A 22,655-nucleotide genomic window follows, 5' to 3' on the forward strand; every position below is an offset into this window, starting at 1 on the left:
TCTTTGATTTGAGTTTTCTCCCTTTTTTTCTTGATGAGTCTCACTAATGGTTTATCAATTTTGTTTATCTTCTCAAAGAACCAGCTTTTAGTTTTACTGATCTTAGCTATTGTCTCCTTCATTTCTTTTTCATTTATTTCTGATCTGATCTTTATGATTTCTTCTGCTAACATTGGGGGGGTTTTGTTCTTCTTTCTATAATTGTTTTAGGTGTCAGTTAGGTTGTTGGAGATGTTTCTTGTTTCTTGAGGTAGGATTGTATTGCTATAAACTTGCCTCTTAGAACTGCTTTTGCTGCAACCCATAGATTTTGGGTCGTCATGTTCTCATTGTCATTTGTTTCTAGGTATTTTTTGATTTCTTCAGTGATCTCTTCGTTATTTAGTAGTGTATTGTTTAGCCTCCATGTGTTTGTATTTTTTACAGATTTTTTCCTGTAATCTCATAGCGTTATGGTCGGAAAAGATACTTCATACGATTTCAATTTTCTTAAATTTACCAAGGCTTGATTTGTGACCCAAGATGTGATCTATCCTGGAGAATGTTCCATGAACACTTGAGAAGAAAGTGTATTCTGTTGTTTTTGGATGGAATGTCCTATAAATATCAATTAAGTCCATCTTGTTTAATGTATCATTTAAAGCTTGTGTTTCCTTATTTATTTTCATTTTGGATGATCTGTCCATTGGTGAAAGTGGGGTGTTAAAATCCCCTACTATGAATGTGTTACTGTCGATTTCCCCTTTTATGGCTGTTAGCATTTGCCTTAAGTATTGAGATGCTCCTATGCTGGGTGCATAAATATTTACAACTGTTATATCTTCTGCTTAGAAAGACCCCTTGATCATTATGTAGTGTCCTTCTTTGTCTCTTGTAATAGTCTTTATTTTAATAAAGTCTATTTTGTCTGATATGAGAATTGCTACTCCAGCTTTCTTTTGATTTCCATTTGCATGGAATATCTTTTTCCATCCCCTCACTTTCAGTCTGTATGTGTCCCTAGGTCTGAAGCGGGTCTCCTGTAGACAGCATATATACGGGTCTTGTTTCTGTATCCATTCAGCCAGTCTATGTCTTTTGGTTGGAGCATTTGATCCATTTACATTTAAGGCAGTTATCGATATGTATGTTCCTATTACCATTTTCTTAATTGTTTTGTGTTTGTTATTATAGGTCTTTCCTTCTCTTGTGCTTCCTGCCTAGAGAAATTCCTTTAGGATTTGTTGTAAAGCTGGTTTCATGGTGCTGAATTCTCTTAGCTTTTCCTTGCTTGTAAAGCTTTTGATTTCTCTGTTGAATCTAACAAGATCCTTGTGGGGTAGAGTAATCTTGGTTGTAGGTTTTTCTCTTTCATCACTTTAAATATGTCCTGCCACTCCCTTCTGGCCTGCAGAGTTTCTGCTGAAAGATCAGCTGTTAACCTTATGGGGATTCCCTTGTATGTTATTTGTTGCTTTTCCCTTGCTGCTTTTAATATTTTTTCTTTGTATTTAATTTTTGGTAGCTTGATTTATATGTGTCTTGGCATGTTTTTCCTTGGATTTATCCTGTATGGGACTCTCAGTGCTTCCTGGACTTGACTGACTATTTCCTTTCCCATATAAGGGAAGTTTTCAACTATAATCTCTTCAAATATTTTCTCAGTCCCTTTCTTTTTCTCTTCTTCTTCTGGGACCCCTATAATTCGAATGTTGGTCCATTTAATTTTGTCCCAGAGGTCTCTGAGACTGTCCTCAATCCTTTTCATTCTTTTTTCTTTATTCTGCTCTGCAGTAGTTATTTCCACTATTTTATCTTCCAGGTCACTTATCCGTTCTTCTGCCTCAGTTATTCTGCTATTGATTCCATCTAGAGAATTTTAAATTTCATTTATTGTGTTGTTCATCATTGTTTGCTCTTTAGTTCTTCTAGGTCCTTGTTAAACGTTTCTTGTATTTTCTCCATTCTATTTCCAAGATTTTGGATCATCTTTAGTATCATTACTCTGAATTCTTTTTCAGGCAGACTGCCTATTTCCTCTTCATTTGTTTGGTCTGCTGGGTTTTTACCTTGCTCCTTTCTCTGCTATATATTTTTCTGCCTTCTCATTTTGCTTAACTTACTGTGTTTGGGGTTTCCTTTTTGCAGGCTGCAGGTTCGTAGTTCCCGTTGTTTTTGGTGTCTGCCCCCAGTGGGTGAGGTTGGTTCAGTGGCTTGTGTAGGCTTCCTGGTGGAGGAGACTGGTGCCTGTGTTCTGGTGGATAAGGCTGGATCTTTTCTTTCTGATGGGCAGGACCACGTCCGGTGGTATGTTTTGGGGTGTCTGTGAACTTATTATTATTTTAGGCAGCCTCTCTGCTAATAGGTGGGGTTGTGTTCCTGTCCTGCTAGTTGTTTGGCATAGGATGTCCAGCACTGTAGCTTGCTGGTCGTTGAGTGCAGCTGAGTCTTAGCGTTGAGATGGAGATCTCTGAGAGAGCTTTCGTCGTTTGCTATTACGTGGGGTAGGGAGGTCTCTGGTGAACCAATGTCCTGAATTTGGCTCTCCCACCTCAGGGGCTCAGGCCTGACACCAGGCTGGAGCTCCAAGACTCTGTCAGCCACACGGCCAGGCATGTGGGGAGTTTCTTGCCTTTTGGGAAGTCTGAGGTCTTCTGCCAGCGTTCAGTAGGTGTTCTGTAGGAACTATTCCACGTGTAGGTGTATTTCTGATGTATTTGTGGGGAGAAAGGTGATCTCCACATCTTACTCCTCTGCCATCTTCAATCTCTCCCTTAATTATTAAAGTTATAATTTTCTAATTAGCTTTATTTTGGGAGTAGGTGATAGGAGTTACTTAACATGACTGTTCCTTTTGTACAAAAAGGTACATGAAGTGTGTGTGGTTATAAAAGGGCAACACAAGCTATCCTTGTGATGTTGAATCAGTCCAATATTTTGACTGGGTTGGTTACAGGAACCTACACAGGTGATAAAACTGGATAGAATGTAATACACACACGCACGTGGGCGCACATGCACTGGAAAAAGAAACGGGAAATCTGAATAAAGTTCCTGGGTTGCATCACTGTTGCTACTCTGGTTATGACATTATACTCAAGTTTTGCAAGAATGTTACTATCGGAGGAAACATACAAGGGATCTCTTTGTATTCTCTCTTACAACTGCAGTGAGTCTACAATTATCCCTACACAGAAAATTCAATTAATAAAAAAGGATATGGTAAAAAACTATGCCTTCCCCCTACCCTGACCATTAGCCATCCCAGGAGGCAACAATTCTTACCAGTTTCATGTGCATAAGAGTTAAAAGAAAGAAAAGGAGGAGGGCAGGAAGGGAGGAGAGGAGGGAGGGAGGGAGACTTCAAGCAGCTTGGGATGGTCCTGCAATGTATCAAAATAAATTGTCAGCTCCTTCATACTCACAACTGCCCTTGAGTATAGAAGTGTTTCTGCTGAACGACCCCCTACATACACACAACCCCCACTTCATCTCCACTGGATTCGCGGAAGTAACCAGGTCTTGGCCCACAGGACAGGGCACTGGGTGACCCTCCTCTGGGAAATCTCACCACCCCATGATAAAGATCTAAAACTAGAGAAAGGAGCATTGCCCAGTGACATGGCCCAGTCAGATCACCTTACAGAGGCACCATGAGCAGACCCTCCTATGTGCATAGTTCCCAATCCTCTTGTTAATGGCCTCACTTAAATATGAGTAGAGGCCAAAGATCCCTTGACATAAGAAGAAAGCACATAATATGAAAAATAACAACAAACAGACAACAGCAACTTGGAGAGAGTCCATATAAAGAAAAGAAAACCTCGAAGACTACTATTAATATACTTTGGGGGGCTTCCCTGGTGGCGCAGTGGTTGAGAGTCTGCCTGCCGATGCAGGGGACATGGGTTCGTGCCCCGGTCTGGGAGGATCCCACATGCCGCGGAGCGGCTGGGCCCGTGAGCCATGGCTCCTGAGCCTGCGTGCCCAGAGCCTGTGCTCCGCAACGGGAGAGGCCACAACAGTGAGAGGCCCGTGTACCGCAAAAAAAAAAAAAATATATATATATATATATATATGTGTGTGTGTGTGTATATATATATATATACACATACATACCTACACACACACTTCGGGATATAAGAAATTATACTGTATTGATGAGGCAGAACAGGATGGTACTAAAAATAATTTTCAGAGGAAGAAGGAGCTCTTGCAAGTTAAAAATATGACAGCAGAAATCAAAAGCTCAGCATAAGAATTAGAAGGTATGGCTAAGAAAACCTAAAGAAATTAGAGTAAAAGGATGAGAAAGAAACAGGAGAGGAGAGATAAGAAAATCAGAAGATCAGTGCAGGAAGTCAAACACCCAAATAATAGGTAATCCAGAAAGAGTAAAGAGAGAATTTAGGATGGAGGAAATAACAAAAGACAAGTTCCCAGACCTGAAGGACTAAGTTTCCAGATTAAAAGAACCAGGCAAGTGTACCCAGGAAAATGCATGAAAACAGAACCTCAACAGTCACCTAATTGTGATATGACTGAACATCAGGAACAAAGCAAAGAGCACACATGCTTTTAGAGGGGAAAAAACAGGTTTCATACAAAACAATTAAAAACTAGGACAGTGTCAGACTTCTCAGAGGCAACACCAGAGGCTGGAAGAGACAGGCCTTCAAATTTCTAAAGCAAATGTGCTCCAACCCAAACCCTTCATGCAACCTAAAGATCTTCTAAGCGTGGGGATAGAATTAATGTATTTTCAAGTCCACAATGTCTCAAACCTTTGTTTTGTTATTTCCACACCCCCTGTGGAGGCACCATGAGTGTGTGATCCCAAAACTGCATACCAAAAATAAAGGAATAAACCAAGAAAGACACATGTGTGAGTTCCAGGAAAATCCCAATGCCCAGGCTACACCCTGGAGCATAACATCACAATCCCTGGGGGGGCAGGACCCAGATGTGAGGTTTACAGTTCCCCGGTGATTACAACAGGCACAGAAGATTGAGACCCACAGAACTAACCAAAGGTACGATTTTCACCCCCATGCATAACCTCACAGACCTTTATCTGTAGCAACCACTTATCATCTTGACTTTCAATCATCAGCTATATTCCACCTAGATGTCCTACCAGTAATCGAAGTCAAAATGCCCAAAAATGTGTATTTCATGTTCTTTCTTAAAAATGGCACTAATAAAAAAAACTAAAAACAGAGTTACCCTATGATCCAGCAATCCCACTCTTGGGCATATAACTGGAGAAAATGCTAATGCGAAAAGATACATGCACCCCAGTGTTCACTGCAGCACTATTTGCAACAGCCAAGACGTGGAAACAACCTAAATGTCCAGTAGAGCAGTGGATAAAGAGGTCGATACATACAATGGAATACTACTCAGCCATTAAAAAGAATGAAATAATGCCATTTGCAGCAACATGGATAGACTCAGAGATTATCATACTAAGTGAAGTAAGCCAAACAGAGAAAGACAAATATCATTTAATATCACTTATATGTGAAATGTAAAAAAAAGATACAAATGAACTTATTTACAAAACAGAGACAGGCTCACAAACACAGAAAACAAACTTATGGTTATCAAAGGGGCAACGGGGCTGTGGGAGGGATAAATTAGGAGTATGGGATTAACAGATACAGACTACTATTTATAAAATAAACAACAAGGTCCTACTGTAATGCACAGGGAATTATATTCAATATCTTGGAATAAACTATAATGGAAAAGAATCTGAAAAAGAATATATCAAAAAATGGTGCTTGTGAGTTCTTGATGTCCACTGTGACGCCCCCTTTCTACTGGTCGCCCATGCCCTTTGTTCTTAGGTCAAAATTCTGCACAAGAAACCTGTTTGTTACTTCCTGTCCTTCACAAGTTCAGTTTCATGTCACCAAAGTGAAAATGACTTCTGCTCAGGCCAAACAATGCAGAAAGCACAAAGAGAAAAATGAAAAGAAAAATACAAAGTTGCAATGCGAAATTCCCCTGAACTAGGTCACTGATGAGCTTACTTTATCTGTTCCCCCTCTCCCAGAAATGAAGAGTGACTGACAAGCAAGAATAATGGCTGGATCTCACCATTTCAATAAGCAACTTGTATGGGTCTGGACAGCTCCAGAAATGACAAGGGCCCTTCCCCTGTTCCCTGGAACACTCAGCTAAACTCTACGCTCTAGATTCACAGGGCCAGGACCAACCTGCTCCATGGTCACGGACGGGTCCAGGCAAGCTGCATTTCTATCCAAGTCTCAAATACCCCTGCACTAGCATTCTCATCCCACCTCTCCCCTTTCTACACATGGATCTCGTTAAAAGGTTGAGGCTTCATGGAGGGTCTGTGCCTAACACCTGATCAACCTCCTGCAGTCTCCCACCATGCTGGGTACCAATGTATTTACATCTTCACCTGCAGTAAATGAGAGAAGTGGTCTCCCTTGCACCTTTGCCAACACTTCATTTTCATTTTTGCTAGTCTGATATTGAAAAATGATAACCCATAATTTTAAAATTTAGATATCTCTGGTTACTATCAAGGCTGAGGATTTTTACTTGTGCCTCTTGGCCATTTGCAATTTGTTTGGTTGGTTTTGCAAATTCCCTTCCCATTTCTTTTACCTATTTTTCTATAAGTTTGTTTTTGTTTTCCATTCTTCACCAACCTAATTCCTTTATTTTCCAGGTTCCAGCTTCTCCTGATCACCAGCATCTTCTCCATGCCATGTTGTATTTCTCATTTGTATTTCTCATAATTCTTGAAAATTAGCTGTTCGATGCCTCTCTTCCCACTAAAGTCTGAGCATCACGAGGATACTCTGGGTATCCGTCTCAGACACAGCTGTCACCCCAGCCACATGTTTACTGAATGAAGGAGAGAAGGTCCCTGTATCTTACACCAGTTGGGTCTGGGAAGAAACTGCTGCTGTTAAGGGAGTTTCATAAGGGACCGTTTACAAAGGTGGGGGCAGGGTTGGGAAGACCAGTGAGGGAGGGTGAAGCCCCCAGGACACACAACAGTGAAGAGCATCACCAGCCCAGGGATGAGGATGAAGAGAGAACAGCAGGTAGACTGAGACCTAACAGGAGGAGGAAGTCTGGAAGATGCCATCCAAGTCTGGGAAATCATGACTCCATGGTTTAAACTGCCCAAAGATACCCATCACCGCTTCACTCATAGAAAACCTTCTTCCACTGAATCCTCAATCCTTGAAATTCTCAAATCCCACATGAGGACACCATGTTTGAGACCACTGCAAACGAGAAACAAAAACCACTGCCAAATAAGCTCTACAGAAACTGAAGGCAGGAAGAGGCGAGAAAACTCGAATTCCCTTCTTGGCAGGACTACCCATTGGCTCTGCGACTTCAGGGACATTTTCTGAACTCCCCGGACCTTAGTTCCCTCATTATAAAAGTCTACATACTGTTATTTCCCCCTCTGAAATTGTTTTGCTCAAGGAAGAGAAATCTCCTTAAGGAAAAAGAGCGTTGCCAAAATCCTATCCTATCAGCCAACTTCCACCAGGCCTTGGAATCCTTAGCAAATGGCTGGTTTTGCAATTCTTTTGGCTTTGCCAACCCTCCAGGGTAAAAAAAAATCTTCCCACAAGGATTTAAGGCTCACAAGGGGAGGAAATCTTTGAGAAAAATCTGGGTTGATGAGCAGCTAAGAAAAGCCAGGAGGAAGGAGACACATCTATATATGTTTAGGCAGAAAATAGAAAAGGTTGAAAAGGAATGTTTTTCTAAAATACTGCTTCTATGAAAGCAACCTTCTGTTACTCCTTTACTCCCGAGTCAACTGAAAAAGGCAGTGTGATTCCCATTTTCTATTCGAGTCCTCCTAGGCTGGGGCTAGGGACGCAGAGGCACGCAGCTCTGATGCAGGCAGGCTTGAATTCAAACCCTGCCACTTAAGGAAGTGGCTCTGATGGAGGCTCTCACCTTTCTCAGCTCAGGGTCAGTCCATGAAAAATGGGTAACAACACTGAATTTGCTGGATTGGAGGCAGAACTAGAAGTCATGAAAATACAGTGCGCCTGTAAGTGGGCCTCTGATATGCAGTCGCTAGGTTTATCACAGGCACTGTCGCTCAGACATCAAAGCAGCTTCCGTACTTAACAAATGCCTTTTGAGCATCTACTCTGGGTGGGGTGATGGGGTGACAAAGGTGAGGAAAGGTCACAGGATCCCTGCCCTCCTGGAGCTTAGACTCTGGTGAAGAGGAGACGATACTCAAATCATAACCAAAGAAACACATAATTGCCAACAAAATGCTACAAAGGTAAAAAACAGAGTGTGTTCAGAGAGCAAACAGACCGGTGGGGGACCAGGTCTAGTCCGGAAGCTCTTGGGCCTGGAAGTGAAGGATGCAGGCTGAACTAGCTGGGGTAGCAGTGGGACCAGCAGGCGCTAGAGGTCTAGGGCCAGAAGCATCCCCCTTCTGAGGAGCAGAAGAAAGGCCTTAGTGGTGATGCACGGACAGGGGAGGGCAGGGAGGGAAGAAAGCGCTGGAGAGTCCAGCCAGGCCTCCCAGGAAGCCACAGGAGGGACCGAAAGGTCATGGTCAGGGTCTTCTGAGGGGCAGGGAGCCACAAAGCTAAATGCGAGCTCTCAGCTCTGCAACTGAAATGTGCAGTTCAAATCCCCACTGCAGCCACTCTTCAAATATCATCTCTGGACCCAACCAGGTAAGGCGAGCAGCATGATTGGATGGTATTTCAATAGAAATTGTATACACACACACACACACACACACACACACACACATATACACACATGTACATATACGCACACATACACACGTATACATACACATATATACACACATGTACATATACACATATACACACATACACACATGTATATGCACGCATATATACATATACGTACACACGCATAGATACATATGCACATATAAGCATACGTATATACACACACATACACGCATATACATACACACACGTATATGTGTGTGTGTGTGTATATGTATGTATTATTTGCCTCTTACCATCTTGGGGAATGTCTACAATCACTCCTAAGTTATCATCCTTTTAAGATCCTGGTTTTCCAAAGATGGCCACAACAGCATCTCCCATCACATGTGCTCACCTTACCCTGTATCCTGACAATTCTCCATGGAGTAAGTGGTGGCATCAACGTCCCCTCTCCTCGAACGCGGGTTGACATGTCACTGCCCTAACCAACAGAAAATAGTGGCAGTGGCACTACGCAACACCTGAGGCTGACACATAAAAATGCCAGGCACGTCCACCTTGTTCTCCTGGACCCCAGCTGCCACGCTCTGGGGAAGTTCAACCAAGGCACGTGGAGAGGCCACACGTAGGTGTCCGGTTGACAGCCCAGCTGAGGGTCCAGCCAACAACCCTCATCAACCCCAGACACGGGAGTGATGTTGCCTCCAAACGACTGCAGACCCAGCCGCCAAGTCCCCCAGGCCCTCAGTGTCTCCAGCTGAGGCCCCAGACATCACGGAACAGAGGCATCCCCAGCAGGCCCTGACCAAGTCCCTGACACAAAGTATCCTTGAGTAAAAACATGAAAGAGTCGTTTTACACCACTATTTGGGGGTGATCTGTTATGTAGCAACAGCAGCTGAGCCAAAGAGTATCTCAAAATTTATACGTATGTACCTGTGTATGACTGTCCTTCTTCACTATTCACCACCCTAGGGACCTTTAGGAGGGGATGTCTCTAATTACTCCCAAGTTAGGACCTCTGGGCTTTATCCACACCACTTACGGAAAAAGAGGACCAGGTTTCTTACTGCAAAGAAAAATTAAACACTTTTATTAAACTACTCAAAACATACAAAGTGATCCATTCACACTGCAAAAAAATAAAAGAAAATCGCGTTAGCACATCTGACACCTTATTTCAACTGGCTCTGAAAACAGATCAAAACCAAGATCTTCATCAACAACAACTAAATAGGGCACCGAGGGCTCTTCTTTCCTTGTCCACCACTGGAAGCTCAAGTGTCTGCAGCTTCAAGGAGGCAACGCATAGAAAGGGGACTTAGCCCAGGGCCTGGCACTTAAGAGCCTGCCAAATTCCGGTTAATATTATTATTGCTTTTGTTGTGAGAATTAACATTTTTCTTGATTCCAGTGCTAATTCTTCCTGACTTAAGCTTAACAATGCTCCTGTCCCATCTGAGCAGGAAAGAATCTATACTGAGTTTGGTTAGATGTCCTGAAAGGGATCTCCGATTCCATACAATTAGAAATGTTATACAAGATTATATAACATAACTTCCACACATCTCTATTCTGGTTTGGTAAAAGACCTGTCCTTTTTATTTAAAAAAAAAGAAAAATCAATATACGTTAGAAAAGAGGCTTCTGAGAAATAACACTTAATCACTGCATGGTTTTCAAGGTGAATAAATAAAAATATCACCTTTGATAATTATGAAGGTACCCCCCCATGTGGTTATATAAATATTACAAAGCTGCACCCAGATGGTGGCATGAATACCAGGGGACACAGGTGGGATCAAAGAGCCAGGTCACCTCACGTTGGTTTCTTCCTCTGCTCCCCAACTGCTGTGTGACCTTAAGCGAATCACTTGGCCTCTCCAAGTCACGGTGCCTTTAATACAAGGCTAAATCCCAAACACTTTAGCCATACTGAAGGACCCTCAAGTACAGCATCCCCCACGTTTCCGGGGTAAAAGTCATTATTCACATGGTTAAGTATGCTGAATGGCAACCCCTCAAGCAAAATAATCACTTGCAGATTCACACACATTAATCAGTATCTTAAAAAATTATCGCGAAAAACCTGGGCCTTGCAAAATCTTGCTGTGCATCGTGTAATGAAATTATCAATATCTAGTGGAAGAAAAGGTGATCTGAGACAGAATTACAACTAGTATGCCATCCGCCGGCCCGATGGTACACACTCCCCCCACTGACGTTCACTGTTATCTTCAGTTACTGGGCTGGGGGTCTTCTCAAGCGCCACATTTATGGGAGCGGGTGGAGAGGCAGAAGGAGAATGTGGATGGGGACTCCCTGGCGGTTCAGTGGTTAGAACTCTCTGCTTCCACTGCAGGGGGCACGGGTTCGATCCCTGGTCGGGGAACTAAGACCCCGCATGCTGAGCACATGGTGCGGCCAAGAAAAATAAAATAAAATTTAAAAAAAAAGAATGTGGATGGAAGGAAGGAGAAGACAGATCAAGGGAAGGTATGGAGGAAAGGGCTGTGCATGAGTCCCTAACAGGAACATTTCTGTCCGTCTCCAAATGACATCTAGTCACCAAGTTTCAAGCTTGCTGAGTGTCTGACACCCCCTCCCTCCGAACATCCCAGCTTTCCCAGGGCCCAGGCAGCCCCCTGCCACTGACGGACTTAACCACCTGGGTCACATCCTCTATCCAGAAAAATGTCTTTTGTAGCCTTGAAAGTGGTGGAATTCGATGGCTCAGAGAACCCCAACCCGCAGGAAAATGGCCGGCATGTAAGTGACTTGGAACTCCCCTTTCCAAAGGTGGCATGAAATACGGACTGGCTTTGCACTCATCAAAACTGAGAAGATGAAAAGGGGGTTAATGAAAAGCCTCTTTCTGAGAATCGGCCAGGAACTGCTTTCGACAGGTCAGACTCTGCCCTTGGAGAGGTCGAGCCTCCCTCACCCGGCACGGTCACCTTCCTGAGGGCAGTCCTCAGGGCCAGAGAGTCTGGGATCCAGGAGAAGTGGAGAGAACCCGGGAGTCTCAAGGGCTCCACTGAAGACCAGGACAGGCTCTCTCCTTTTACCATATATGCTGAAGTCGGCTAAGACCTGGACCAAGACCGACCATCTGCTTTCCCCACCAGGCATGAGACAGTCAACTGGGGGAGGTCCCTATTTTAATTAATAGCACCCTTAAAAATATTTGACCATCACTATCCAAATGCCTTCATTCTGCACTTCATAACACCTTGTATTGGAGCTCCGTCTATCTTAACACCAAAGCCTGTATCTGGGACTGCTTTTCCTCACGACCATTTCCATGGCTGTTTTCCCAGGAACCGTGCCACTTGAATGGCCGGGACATAAAACCGTTTTACAACAGTTATTCTTCCAAGACTTTCCTCCGTTTCTTTGACAGCTGCACACCCAGGGTCCAAACTCTTTACCGTGGACAACTGTTCTGAGCACATTCCTCCACCAGGTCTATTTCAGCTCAAGAAAGGCCAAGGACAAAAATAAGACAAAAGTTGTGGGTAAAGGGGGCTCCCACCGCAGGGCACCCTCAGAACAGTGAACAGAATGAGGGACAGTCCAGCCTAATGGCTTCTTCCCCGGCTGCAAGTCCACAAAAGGGATCCGTCTTCCCAGCGAGTGGTCAATGGAAGAGAACCAGTCCCAAACCCTAGCCGGGGGCCAGCACTTTGTTCCTATCAGGAGTTCCCCGCACCTGTTCTGGAAAGGCGGGGATGGAGCTTCCTACCCGGTCCATCCCGCCTGAGAGGTTTCGAGAACTGTATGCTCACCAGTCAACCGGCCCTCCCTCCACAAGCCAAGTACACAGGTGGTCACGGCGCACAGGGGCCCAAAGCTCACCAGAACAACTTTATTACTGGCCACCGGGCACTCGTTTAGGGGAACCGTCCCCGCCGCCGCCCCCAGTCCCTCCCGCTCGTGGCAGGAAGGGCAGAGCCGGGAGGCACAGGTGAGGGTTCCCAGGGCAGCTAGGCGCCCAGCGTGCCTGCCGCGGCCCCACCGCGTGGTCCTCGCCTCCGGGGCCCCTCCGAGGGGCAGGGGGCGTCCTCGGCCCGGCACCCCCGCCCGCCGGCCCGGCCGGGGAGCCCGGCACCGCCGGAGCCGCAGCGCCCACTCGGGGCGGGCGGCGAGCACTCACCGTCGTGGTCCTGCATGCTCGACAGCGACCAGAGCAGCAGCGCCACCAGGGCCAGGAAGCCTATCTGGCTCAGCAGAAGGTCCCTCCGGCGGCTCCGGCGACGCTCGCGCTCCTCCTCGTCGGGCGACGGCATCCTCTTCGGGCGGCAGGGCAGCGGCCCCGGCTGGGGCCCCGGCGGGCGGCGGCCGCTCCGGTCGCGGGCGGCCGCGGCGGGCACGGCGGCTGGAGGCAGCTCCGCGCTCGGCGGCGGCGGCGGCGGCGCGTCCTCGCTGCGCTCCCGCCCGGCGGCCGCCGCCTCCTCTTCTTCCTCCTCGCGGCCGCCGCGGGTCTCCCGGTCTTCGTCCTCGTCGTCGCTGTCGCTCAGTCCCTCCTCTTCCTCCTCCTCCTCCTTGTCGCCGCCGGCCCGCGCCGCAGCCTCCCGGCGCTCGGGGTCCCCGTCCTCCTCGCGCTCCATGGCTCCCACGCTCGGCGTCCGCGCTCGGCCTCGGGCGGCGGCGCGGCGGGGGCGGCGGGGGCGGCCGGGAGGCGGGGGCGGCGGCAGCCGAGGAGGAGGAGCGGGGAGGACCGGCGGGAGGAGGACCCGCCGCGGGCCAACGCGGCCGGCGGGCGAGGCCACCGGGGCTGCTCCGGCCTCGCGGGCTGCGGGAGCGCGTCGCGGGGCCGTCCGCCTACTCCATGGTCCGCGCGCGGGGCCGGGGCCGAGCGGGGCCGAGCGCGCCGGGAGCTCGGGGCAAGGCGGCAGCCTGCGGCGACGCGGCGGCTCGGGCTCGGGCGCGGGCGCGGGCGGGGGGCAGCGGCGGGGACGCGGCGGCGCTGGCCAGCCCGGCGGAGAGGGGGCGCGTGGGGAGGAGACTGAGCCGGGGAGGGAGCCCCGCGCGCGGTCCTGCGCTCGTGCCGGCGCGGGAGGCCCCCTCTCGGGACACACGCGCAGCCGAGAGGCAGCTCTCTGGGAAAAAGGGTTCGCCCGAAACTTTCAGAGGAGCCGAGGGTCTCTCCGGCCCCCTCCCCAACCTGTGCCCGGAGAGGGGCGCCGCGAGTGCGCTTGGGTGCGCGCGCCCGGCCGCCGGGCTCGCTTCCTCCCGCGGGCCTCCTGGATTTCCCTCCGCCCCCTTGCGGGGATCCCCCTGCGCGCCCGGCTCGGGATCTGGAACAGGACTCCCCGGAGGCTCTTGGCTCACTGAGGATGTCCTGGCTCCCCCCTCTGGCCCGGGCTCACACTTCACTCGCGATCGTCCTGGACCAAGCCCAGGGCTGTGGCTGAGGGAAGGTGGGCAGCTGGCCCTGTCCCGGGTCAACGCGGCCCTAGGGTCCCCAGCCAACCTCGGGAGGAGGCCCCTGCCTGCCCCCACCCCTGAGGTCAGAGCCCTAATCCCCCCACTCCTCTGCCCCCAGTTCTGCTCCAGCCGTCACCTGCAGCCCTGCAGAAGGTGCCCCGTGCAGAGAGGACACCTAGTGGTCTCAGGCACACCCACCCTCCTTCCTGGGGTTTCCGGCTTCCTCCCTGGTACCTGGCTTGGGCTGCTGGTTGGGATGGTGGATCTAGCCCCAAGGAGGAGGTACGGCTGAAAACAGAAGGGCTTGTTCAAAAGAGGATCCCTGAAATCCAGGTGACTTTCTCCATGGAGTCCGGTCATATCAGGAAATCTAGCTGCATGCAGATGGTCAGGGAGGTGAGGAGGAAGGAGGGAAGCTCTGTACAGGTTTCTCCACTCCGAGGTCTTGGGAGGACCCACAGAGTCCAAGTGTGTTCCCACCTGTGGGTGACCTCCTGGCCCACGCCTCCCAGATGACACCCAACAGCATCTGGGGACAGCAGGTGATGGCAAAGCACAAAACAGTCCTTCCTGGGTGGCTTCCTTACCACAGAGGGGTTATTTCACCCAACAAGCCTGGAAGATCTCGCTTCCTGGGCCTGTCATTCCTTTACTCCTTTCTCGGCCTGGTGTCTTCCGGGATGCACCTCTCCTACGACCCCCTTGTGGTTGACCCTTCACTCCCACTCTGGTTGGTTACCAGGTACCGAGGAGGATTTAAACCGTGGAAGTTTGCCCAGGCTGAAGGCGGGGGAGGGTGGTTCTCCGTCAACATTCAGAGACATAGACAGGAAAGTTTAGGAGCTTGGAATACTATCCTTTATTCAACTAACCAGGAAAGACACTCAAATCGCTTTTTCTCGTGTAAATAGGAAAACTAAAAGTGAGAGAGGGAATCTGGAACTAATTGGGTTAGGGAATGAGCCACAGGCACAAGGAATTGTGTAATCTGGGGGTGGGAGAGGTGTCGGGGGAGGGAGCAGGAGGGAGGAGGGGAGAAACCAGGAGTTGGCAATTCCCTGGAAATGCTCTCCGCACCTGCACTGATGGGAAGAAAGGGAGGAAGGTTGGGGGAGGGGAGGGAGACAGAGAGATGAGAGATCACTCCCGGGGTGCCTAGTAATGATTTTTAGTTCATATTCATTTTGACAGGTTTCAGAGCAAAGTGGGGTGTAGCACAGACAAAGACCCCTGAGAAGCCAACCACCCAGAGAAGAAAAATAGGCACTTCCGGTCCCCAGCCTGACAGCACCTTCGGCCGGTGGGTCCCTCACCCGGCACAGGGATGGCTCCCCACGCAGGAGGGAAGCACCGCCTCCCTCCAGCAGGCATGCTTGGGGGGTGGGGGTAGGGTTGGGGGCAGCAGGCTGTCAAGTCCTCTGGCAGCACTGGAGGAGGGAGACAGAACCCCCCGTGGGCTCCTCGTCCCAGGAAAACAGTTATTTTTGTCCTCCCTGCCCTCTCCCAGTCTCTGGAAGCTCCCCCAGGAAACGGAATTTTGGAAGGAACGGGAGCTGAAATAACTCATGTGCTATTTATCTTTCACCATCAGGAGCCTCATCAATCCCGAGGCAGCTTTTGCCTTTTATTTCTTAATCTGTTTGCATTTGATCTCACATTTTGTGCAAAGAGCCTCAGGGAGAAAATTCCAGGCCCTGATACATGAGTCTGAGAATTCGCTTGCTTGGAAAGAGAAGCAACACCCCAAGATGTGCCAGGGCCTGCACCCTTCCAAGAGCCATGCACGGCGCCTCCTCGGCCTGGCACCCTGGGCTGGATGCTGGGGTCACCGTCCATGCCCCCGGTTGTTACCTCCTAAAATCATTCCAATTTTAGTTCCATGCAGAGACTTTGGACTGGTTATGAGGGCACAGAAGTGGTTTGTCTTTCTCATCGCTCTGCCTCCATCACCAAGGACCACATGCACGTGCTGATGTCAGCCCAGTGAGTGAGGCCCAGACCACCAGGGTCTTCTGTGCCCTCCGGCCTCATTCCCAGGCTCCAGCCTCCCCTGCCAAGAGCGCCCAGACCTGACAGAGCAGTTTCCACAACAAGGCAGGGTTGTGCCTCTATAACACCAGACAAAGCCACCAATGGAGAGGGAGGAGGGGACGGAGGAGAGGAGAAGATCAGGGGAGCCACTTGCTTGGTGAGGCAACAAGTCAGCCTCCTGGCTGTGGCCGCCTCTCACACAGGGAGACAAAACCCGAGCAAAGAGGACAGACGCTAAGTGTTCATAGAACACCTCCAAACACAATAAGGCCGAGTGTCGGTGGATGGGAGAACAGGGAGAGACTCCTGCATGGGTGACCCTGGGACAGCCCTCGGGTGTGGCACCCCCTTCATGTCTGCCTAGACACAAACTCCCAGGCCTCCCATCCCAGGCCTGGTCTGGTCAACATCAGTCACTCAGATGCCAACAAAACCCCAGCTTCACCAAGGGACGCCTGACCACTTATCCCTTCCCCATCCTTGTTTGATGCCCTCATCAAAAAGCTGGTAAAACTGCTCCTTCAGCCGCTTCCTGAGCTGTCGGCATTTCAAAGAGCACAAAACGTTCACTCCTAGTTGTGGGTGCATGTGTCCACACTCCAGGTCAGGAGGTGTGTGAGAGCACCCTCTGAGCAAGGTGGGGCAAACGGGATTTTTAATAGTTCAGTTAGACACGGACACACGGACTTAAAAGAAACTACTTGTTTTATTTTTTTTTAATTTTTATTGGAGTATAGTTGATTTACAATGTTGTGTTAGTTTCACGTGTACAGTAAAGTGAATCAGTTACTTTATAATTGTTTCCAATTTTTTTTTTCCCAATGATTGGCATTTGTTGAGTGATTTTGACTCACTACATGGATGTGACTGTAGATATTTTTTTCCTAGTGGACCACTGTCATAGTCAGAGCTGCCCATCATCTTTTTTTTTAATTTACTGAAGTATATTTATATATAATAACCTGCACACAGCTTTAACATTTAGCTCAATGACTTTATCTATGCATGGACAATGTACTTAGGTTCCAGATCATGACTTAGGACGTTCTCTGCCCCCCTGAAGTCCCCCTAGTGCCAACCCCCCACCAGGCGATAACCCTCTGAAGGTAACCCCTCTTCCCGCCTCTCTCTCACCCTGGGTCGTGGGTGCCTGTCCTTGAACTTCAGGTGAACGGAGGCAGCTTTTGCTCAACCTTGTTTCTGTGGGATCTTTCCACACGGTGTGTAGAGCTGTGATCGTTTCTTTCTCGTGCTGCGTAGGTGGAGGTTGTTTTTTACCTGATGCTTCAGCTCCTTTCCAAGTTTAGCGCAAGCCAAGAATAACCAAACCATTGCCTCTGGATCAGAGACAAGTGACCTCCCAGATTGGCTCGTTTTAGAAGGAACTTCAGCTGAAACTGAAACAGTCATGGGCTGCTTCTCAAACCGGTTACACCACCCCGGGGTAACTGCAGGACAGCCGGTCACCTGGCAAACTTAGGGGGTTAGGCTTTTCAAGACAAGCCTAGAGGAATTCCTAAGGTGAGCATAAAATTTGGAGGCAGCTTTTAATGGAAAAAGCACAACCCAGTTCATGTACATTCTTTCCATCCCCTGTTTCTTCTAAATGGGAGGAAAGTAGAGTTAAGGTACTGTCAGGAAAGATTCCCTCCCCTGCCCCCCGCCCCCCCGCCCCCCGCTGGGGCAGAGCCATGGAGGATCCATTCAATCCAATGTCGGTAGACATAAAAAGTACAAGGGATCTTGTTAATAACATCCATTCCCAGCCCATCCTGAGGAAATGGGATTCAGAAGGCCTGGAAATCTCCATCATTCAGAAGCTTCCAGGGATTCTTCTGTGTTCAAGTTTGAGCTCTGTTGTTCAAAAGAAAGGGACAGCTTGGCATGTTTTTTTGGTGGATCCTGGAGAGAAAATCTAAAAAGGAAAAATATATTACCTTCCCCCTTTTTGTCAATATTTTTAATTGACTTATTTTGGTTATTTGGAAGAAATAGAGAGTAAACAAGCATATCCTATAGCTATGGCTACATCTGTCTCCTGTTTCACACAAGTGCTATTAAAAAAAAAGTCCTATTTAAAAAAAAATCCAAAGCCAGGGAAAATAGTAAAGAGATTAAAATTTTAAATCCTCAGAGGACAAAAATTAAGCATTCACAATTTGAGCAATTTGCTCATTCTATCAGAATCATTCGGAAAGAAAACATGTATGTAAACCCCACTCATTTCATTTTGTCACTGTAAACTAGGGCAGACAGGATGCTGAGTGTGGCAGGGGGAGCTAAGAAGCGCCCTGGGGGCATATTTTTGTTAACATATAAATATTAGGCTTAGGAATCCTGTTTTCAATCAAGAAGACAGATCTGTAAAACGTTTGATCATTTTTAAGTTTCAAAACTCATCCTGATAGACTACAATATGCATCTTACGTGGCAAAAGCAAGCTGCATTATGAATTGTATAATGTCATTTTTGCCAAGTTCAGCAAAATCACTTGAGTGTATGTCTGCAGCAATGGTTACTTCTGGAGGTGGGCTTTCAGGATTTGGGGTGGAGGTTAGTGAAAGAGGAGGGACTTTCACTTTTATACTGTTTTTTATTTTTAGAATTATTTTTCTGGCATCAGCAGGTCCTATTTTTCTAATTTAAAAAATAAGGAACAATTAAAAGAATCTGTTCATGTGTAAGTAGTTAAGACAAGTTGACTTAAATTAAGGGAACTGACACAGTCTGATACTGGCCCCGCCTGCCTGCGTGAGCCATGCTCTCAGCGCTTCTCTGGCTGCCCTATGCCCCTGCTGGTTTCTGAGGGGCCGGAAGATGGCCGAGGAGAGCAGCCCACCCTGGGGGGGGTCGGCCTTTTCAGGAAGCCGGACCTGTGCATCGAATTGGTCCACAGATCTATGTGCAGGCCGTTTCTTCCCTCGATGAGAACTAGAAAGATGATGGCAGCCCTTCCTCGGCAGGATGTTTGCAGCCAGGAGGCCTTCTGAAGACACACAACGTTCAAAAGAAAAAGATGCCGAAGTCAGTCGCTCTTTTCATTTTAACAGCCCTGTGTTATCCGCGTGAGGGTCCCCACCGCAAACCCCGCCTCCCTTACACCTGGAATCTAACCGCAGATTGGAATTGGATTCAATTCATGCCCAGCTCAAACGCCAGTGTAACATCCTAAGAGTTGTTCACACATTACCCATCACCAAGTCCCTGTCACCGGAGAAACCCGGAGTCAGGTTCTGAGACAGTGGGATGGCCCCACCACCACCGTAAGGTGCTGTATCCGTTTCCTTATCTCGGTTCGTCCCCGCGCCGCCCAAGGTGAGGTAAACGGTCCACACCGCCGGCTTGGAAAAGCTGTGGCGGCGCGCCCCCTGGTGGCGGTGGTAGACATGCTCCTGGGGATGTGTTTGCTTCCACCCTACGGGTAGGGCGTGGACTGGTTCAGCTTCATCTCAGACTGAATCCAGTCTCTTTCCTTCCGAGTTTCTGCTCAGGCAACGCCTGACATTGGGGTGACTGGGGCGTCACACGCAGCACTCCCTTCCTCCAGACTTTGTTTCACTGGAGAGAGTTCCTCAAAATTTTGCTATCGCTTGCACTGCCTGAAGGTACTTAAACGTTTCACTTGTTTAAAACTAAATCCACTTTGAAAATGTACACCTGCAGTAGACAGGGCTCATACATAGCGTGTCCTTTCCAGCCATTTAGGTTCTTGCCACTCACAATGTCGTCAGGATTGTGACGACAGGCAGGATCATCTCCTGGGAACTGGTTGGAAATGCAGAATCCCGGAGCCCACTGGGCGCCTGCTGCGTCAGAATCTGCATTTTAACAAAATCCACGGAAGATTTCTGTACACGTTAAGATGGAGAAGCATGGACTCGGTTGGTACTTCCTCTTAGATGAGATGACTGGGACTTCATAACTTCCCCTAGTTATGGCTAACTACAAATTATAACTCTCAAGGTGGCATGTACCATTTTATTTTGTTCAACTTTCCGTGTCTCATTTGCTTTTAAACACTTCTTAACTATACAAAACCAACAAAACCAAATTCCTAATGTTTGAGCATTTAAATTAGTCTACAAGCAATAGATTCTGAAGTCCCTAAGGAATAAAAATTCCAGCTACACCATTAAACGTTCAGCTGTGAATAGCGAGTCCCTCCAATCTGCAAAGTATTCCAAAGAAGAATTTCTAAGTTAAATCCCACGCCTGTCGTAAACTATGTGAGTTCACAACACCACCAGTGTACAATGAATTTTAAACACAAAACAGGGTGTAAATTAAACTGAAAAAGCAGCATAAGAATTTGAGAATACAACCTTACGTTGGTATAATACTTTTTAGTTTCTTTCAAAATGTTTCCACCCATCGTCTGCATTAGTTATATTCTCATTAGAATATTATATCCAAAAATATCAAGTTTTTGAGTAGAATGACAAAAAATGATCAAAGGAATGGAAAAAATAGTCCTTTGACATGCTAAAAATTGTGTGCAATGTTTTTTCTAACTTTTTATTTTGAACAAATTTTAAACTTACAGAAAGTTGCAAAAATAGTACGGTGTTCTTGTAGACCCCTCTGAACTTCCCCTAAGGTTATTACATTGGGTATCTATAGTACAATAATCAAATCTATAAAATTAACACAGGTATAACACTACTAACTAAAATACAGACCTTATTCAAATGTTATCTACTCTTTCTTCTAATATCCTTTTTCTGTTCCAGATAGAATTATCCAGTCTCCCAAATTCCACTCAGTTATTTTTTTTCTCCTTAGTCTCCTCCAATCTCTGACAGTTCTTCAGTTTTTCCTTATCTTTCATGATCTTGACACTTTTGAGGAGTACTGATGGTTTATTTTGTAGACTGTTTCCCAATTTAGGTTTGTCTAATGTCTTCTCATGATTTGCATGAGGTCAAACATTTTTGGCAATGAAATGATGGTGAATTCTCAGTGCATTATATCAAGGGAGGTAAGACTTTGAAACTATGTGAACTTGTTTCTCCTCAAAACTTCACCCATTAATTTTAGCATCCATTGGTGGATCTTGTCCCTATCAATGATTATTGTGGTATTCAACCATTTTATAAAAAGTTACTTACCATTTTCCTGAGGTATTTAATAAATACTGGAGGAGACTTAAGTGTGCATGAGCAGGCTGGGAATTTGAGAAGGGAGGGGAGCTATGTTCAAATAATAAATGAGGGGCAGGGACAGAAAAACAAAAGGGCCCCTCTACATGTTGTAGTTCTATCCTATCTTGGAATCCCAGGGAGCTGCAAGTGCAACACTCAACTTCAAGATCTCCTAGATAAGATTTCACAACCTCTCCATAGATATGAATCTACCAGTTAAGGAATCAAGGATTATAAGGCTTAGAATTGTGCCTTTAAAGGACAAGAATGCTGTTCAGAGTGGGAAAATCTAATAACTAACTGCCTACATGATCCCAAACCTAGTGTTAGTAAAGTGTGTAAGTCAAGCTGAGGTAATTATTTACAATGAAATAGATGGCATTTTTTATTTTTAACTCATCCATTTTTTTGTTTAGTATTAACAAATTCTTTTGATAGACACCTTTTTTTCTTTGATCACTTGAAATAGTTTTCCTGGAGAAGTCTTTGGTCAGACTTACTGGGTATTATACTATTGGTGACCAATTTGAAAACCTCATGCTTCAAAGGTGTTTGGTTTTGTTCTTAAAACATGCATTCTTCTCTCTTTGTATTTAAGAGAAACCTCAGAGGCACTGAAGTTACAACAAGGGCTCCTTGCTCCACATGTCAATCATGCTTATTCCTTCCTAAGCAACAATCTCTGGTTCCAAAACTATGAGTGAATATTTTGCTAGAAACAGGGCTGAAAGGAACCAGGAGATATTTCTGGGTTTTCCAATGATATGCAGGATTAGGAGAATGTCAAAACCCCCAGGAGCCTTTATCCTTAATCATAAAAATTTCAGTTTCTTCTCTCTAAGATAGAGAGCTATTATATCATCACTCATAGTGGTATACAGTTAACAGGAAATTCAGCTTTCTGGTAGGAGGAACTGCTAACCTCTCCCATGGTGGTCACAAGCATAAAGGCTTTTGATCTTTGTGAGTTCCTCATTATAGTAATCATCACATGTAATACGATTACTGAGATGTTCTACTGTGCTGCAAAATCTCACCTGGGCAGTGTTTCACTGGCTCTTTAAAGTTCCATGAGCAGAAGAATTGTAAAGGGAATATGTCCAAAAATCTTTCCCTCCATAACAGTAATGCCAACACTGGGAAAATAATTAAAATCAACTTTTTCAGGACTCTGAAAATTAACCAGCAATCTTGGGGGAGGGGCATTTAGTCAAGAAAAAATGACTGAAGCTAAATAAGAAGAGCAAGTTTCGTAGCATTTTAACTTGCCCTGTTCCCACCCCCATGTCTCAGCTCCACTGTAGCCTTAAAACAAATAGCCCACAGTCACAGT

General features: G+C 46.9%; 2 protein-coding genes across 8 annotated transcripts in view; one reads left to right on the plus strand and one right to left on the minus strand.

Annotated features, from left to right (window-relative positions):
* The window catches only part of SLC24A3 (solute carrier family 24 member 3), a 461,722-nt gene extending 447,981 nt beyond the window's left edge, over positions 1-13,741 (minus strand). For all 7 annotated transcript variants that reach the window (XM_049699116.1, XM_033429397.2, XM_004270413.4 and 4 more), the window contains exon 1: positions 12,877-13,741. In XM_049699116.1, the coding sequence (XP_049555073.1) occupies positions 12,877-13,330 (454 nt within the window). In that variant the 5' untranslated portion in view covers positions 13,331-13,741. The remainder of the gene's footprint in view (positions 1-12,876) is intronic.
* Positions 13,552-16,978, plus strand: LOC125961450 (collagen alpha-1(I) chain). Its single transcript, XM_049699393.1, has 3 exons — positions 13,552-14,143; positions 14,269-14,546; positions 15,342-16,978. Exons 1-3 carry the CDS (start codon positions 13,552-13,554, stop codon positions 15,363-15,365), a joined length of 894 nt encoding a protein of 297 aa, XP_049555350.1. The 3' UTR covers positions 15,366-16,978.
* Positions 16,979-22,655: the final 5,677 nt, after the last annotated feature.

The sequence above is a fragment of the Orcinus orca genome, chromosome 16 (genome assembly GCF_937001465.1).
Source record: "Orcinus orca chromosome 16, mOrcOrc1.1, whole genome shotgun sequence".
NCBI classification, from domain to species: Eukaryota; Metazoa; Chordata; class Mammalia; order Artiodactyla; family Delphinidae; genus Orcinus; species Orcinus orca.